Source organism: Rhipicephalus sanguineus, chromosome 10 (genome assembly GCF_013339695.2).
Source record: "Rhipicephalus sanguineus isolate Rsan-2018 chromosome 10, BIME_Rsan_1.4, whole genome shotgun sequence".
Lineage (NCBI taxonomy): Eukaryota > Metazoa > Arthropoda > Arachnida > Ixodida > Ixodidae > Rhipicephalus > Rhipicephalus sanguineus.
Genome location: NC_051185.1, coordinates 631,221 through 634,587, shown reverse-complemented (window position 1 = coordinate 634,587; position 3,367 = coordinate 631,221). Strand labels below are relative to the sequence as shown.

At 47.1% G+C, this 3,367-nt stretch overlaps 1 protein-coding gene across 1 annotated transcript in view; it reads left to right on the top strand.

Annotated features, from left to right (window-relative positions):
• Positions 1–1,764: 1,764 nt before the first annotated feature.
• Positions 1,765–3,367, top strand: part of LOC119372686 (probable ATP-dependent RNA helicase DDX43) — a gene marked incomplete in the record, with an annotated part of 252,672 nt that continues 251,069 nt past the window's right edge. The window contains 1 exon segment of the mRNA XM_037643131.2: positions 1,765–1,899. Coding sequence (XP_037499059.1) covers positions 1,778–1,899 — 122 coding nt within the window.

Genomic DNA, 3,367 nt, shown 5'->3' with positions numbered 1-3,367 from the left:
GTGGAACGCGCGTCCTGTCTTCTCTCTATCCTTGCCTTTAATTCGCACAGGGCGAGCGGGGAATGCGGTCGCTCTTGGCGCTCTTTCGCTCGGGAGTGGACTTCTTCCTTGCATTTCACCGATCACAAGTGATAACGAAGGGACCACGTAAACCAACAGTACAATAAAAGTTTGATGTTTAATATATACACGATGTTTCACACTCTTTATATTATGTACTGGGCGCATTTCACGGAAGAGTTTCACGGTTTACAGATGATTCCCTCCGTAGCTTCGCCCCACTCATCATCATTCACCCCGTGGATATGCTGTGATTTTTTTTTTCCACGTGGTCTCGATACAGGTGCCTCCACGGCGCAGGCTTCTTCACCGTCGTCGCCGCTGCCGCTGTCTTGCTCTGACGATGGCCGGTCTCGCACCCGCATGGGTGCGTCGGCGTACGGCTCAAAGCCTAACAGCCGACTCCGCTCTAGCAGACGACGCTGTAGTTCGGGAAGGTCAGCCATCGCCCGCTGTGTGTCCATGATGTTATGGTGTTGCCGGCACCACAATCTAAACAATATGATGCTACGAACCACGGTCAACTAAAACTCAAAAACATCGCTGCGTCGCCATGTTTTGTCAACGACAGAGACTTTTCATTGGCTGTCTTAAAATGACGTCAGCTACACAGTTGACTGGAACGTGAGCGGGGAAACCGAAATTGCGCTTTTTTAGTAATTCAGCAAACCCAGACATCAAACGAGTCGATGTATAGTACTAAATGGACGGCCAGGATTCTGAATACACACGTAGTTGAAAATTTTTGGAGGACGTTTTACGACCCCTTTAGCAATTTCGGTGACGAGTGCAAGCAGCGAACGCAACTTCAGTTCGGCGGGCTACATAAAGCAAAAGCGCCGCACTTCTTTGAAGCCGGAATCGTGGGACTGCTTCCTGTTTTGCACGACAGTTTGTAATCTGTGTAATAGAGACTGTTCGTCGTGTGTCGTTTGATCATATTCGATATTCTCAATAAAATGCCAAATTACCGGAAAACGATGTTTCGTTTTCGGAGAGAACCTTCAAAAAGCCGGGCCGGGCCCGGGATTGTGTTTTCGTACGTCGGGCCGGGCCGGGCGGGCTAGCAGCCCTTTGCCGTCGGGCTCGGGCGGGCCTTCGACAAAGTTAGCGGGCCCGGGCCGCGCTCGGGCTCGGAAATACGGCCCGTGCACAGCTCTAGTGGAGGCTTCACGAATGTGACGTCAGGGCCTCTCCTCAGTATTCCTTCCTCCATGTTTCGGATATACGCGGCGGCGCGCGCGCTTTGTTACCGCATTAGATGTACCAACCTTTTTCTTTTATTTTCTTTCTCTCCCCTTTCTCCTCCCACCTTTAAAATTTTCTTCTTAACTTGACCTTCGCTTTGTCTTTTTCTTCCTTGCCCGATCCGACATAGACCGTTGCTCCCGCTCCAAAGGGAAGAGGCAGCACACATCATCATCATCATCATGCGTGCTACTGGCTACATACGGTGGCTACGTTTTGCGCGGGTTGCTATGTTCCATGCTCTCTTAACCAATCAGCAGGTTTTATTGTGCTGCACTAAAGTAGCGGACCGTGGGTGAACTTGGCTCTAAAGTGAGTTGATATTTGCCGATGACGCTTCAACGGCGCCTTTTATGAAACTGCATGTGACACTCGTGCACGGCATTCCACTTTTGTGAAACAACGCGTTGCACGGACTTAAGTGTGAAGAAAAGTTGCCTTTTGTATGTGCCGCAGGATATAGCTTGTCATGCCTTGGACAGCCGAGAGCACAGCGTCGAAGGACGAAGATGACTTCTGGGTCGAGGAAGAATACGTTCCCACACCTCCAAAATCAGCCTATGACTCTAGGCACTGCAACGACCATGACAGGTAATGCACTGCTTGTCAATTGTGGCTATATGAGTAGCTTTGCCGATGGAGCTCATTTATACGTCTGACATGTACTGCCCCACAGTTTATTACACTTTCACCACGTGCCATCCAATTGATCCACTACCTGTTCGACTGAGCCACTTCCTCATGTTGGATGTCAAGAAAAGTACAGAACTTATGAATCTGAGAACTAGAATCTGCTTGCATTTCCATATTTTACAAAGGAACAGGAAATGGTTATAATGTAGCACATATGCTTGTAGCACATATGTAGCCCATATATTTGGCAGGTGTTCTTCTCGTGGGCAGCAAGCACATCACTTGTACCGAACATCACCCTTACGTCCACGGGGGAGTATGACATATCTTTAAGTCTGAAAATACAAGCACTATATTTTTGGCAGTGAAGTTGTCACGTGTGCTTCATGGCTAAGGTGCTGCAGGTTGCCCATATTCTCTAGGCTGGATGCACACAGCATATATGTAAAAGTGGCAGCAATGTACAGCACTGCTTGGCATAAACATAGCCCACAATATTATGTGCTTGTCTATAAGTTATTATAACCTACTTGCTCCATTGTACATTTGCAAATATTTCCCCTGTATTTGATATGCCTGTGGGCACTGTGGGTAACATGACAATAAATAAATGTATCCGTCTCCTTTACGCCTCTTCTCTTGCCCTGAGATGACTCTGGCTCTCTGGTCCCACTGGATGGTGAGCCCAGCCATGTCTTTTAACTAATGGCTGTGGTCTTGTGTGCCTCTCACTGCTGTGTTTGGCGTGATTAAGTTTTGCCTTTTGCGTGTTCCATATGCGCGGTTGAAATACCACAATAAGTTTCAACAGTGCGACTGGACATGGAAAGAGAACACGCACACACACACAGCGCTGATTTGCAACTGGAAATGTTTATTTTCATGTGCACGTGAACGTGAAACATTTGCAGAAGCAGTTTAAGATGCTTCCAGTTGATGATACTTATTTGGTAGTTAAGTCTGAGCAAGTTGTCGAATTTTTAATGGACAGGCAGGATGAGAACATAGCTGCCTTTTCTCCCAACATAAAAGATCTGTTATACCCGATCCCCCAGGCAGAATTGATGACATGTGTTGCAGACAGTATTGACAGGTTCGGGACTGTCAAATTTCAGAGCGCTTCAGGCTTGTCCCGTGAACACTTTTTAGAGCTCCTTCACTTTTATGTTAACTCAACTTGCGCAACTTGGGACGACCACATTGTGAAACAAAAATACGGCATATGTATTGCTTCCTCCATTGCTCCTTGTTTGAGCGACTTATTTCTGGCTAATCGTAACAAGCTTCTTCACGATCGTTTGTTCGGTACGGATGTCGTTGGAGTCTTCAAATTTGCAGACAACTATCCAATTGTTTTTACCAATGACTTGAACAACTTTGACTCAGTGGTGTCAAGAACCATAACTACTGATGTTTGTCCCATCGC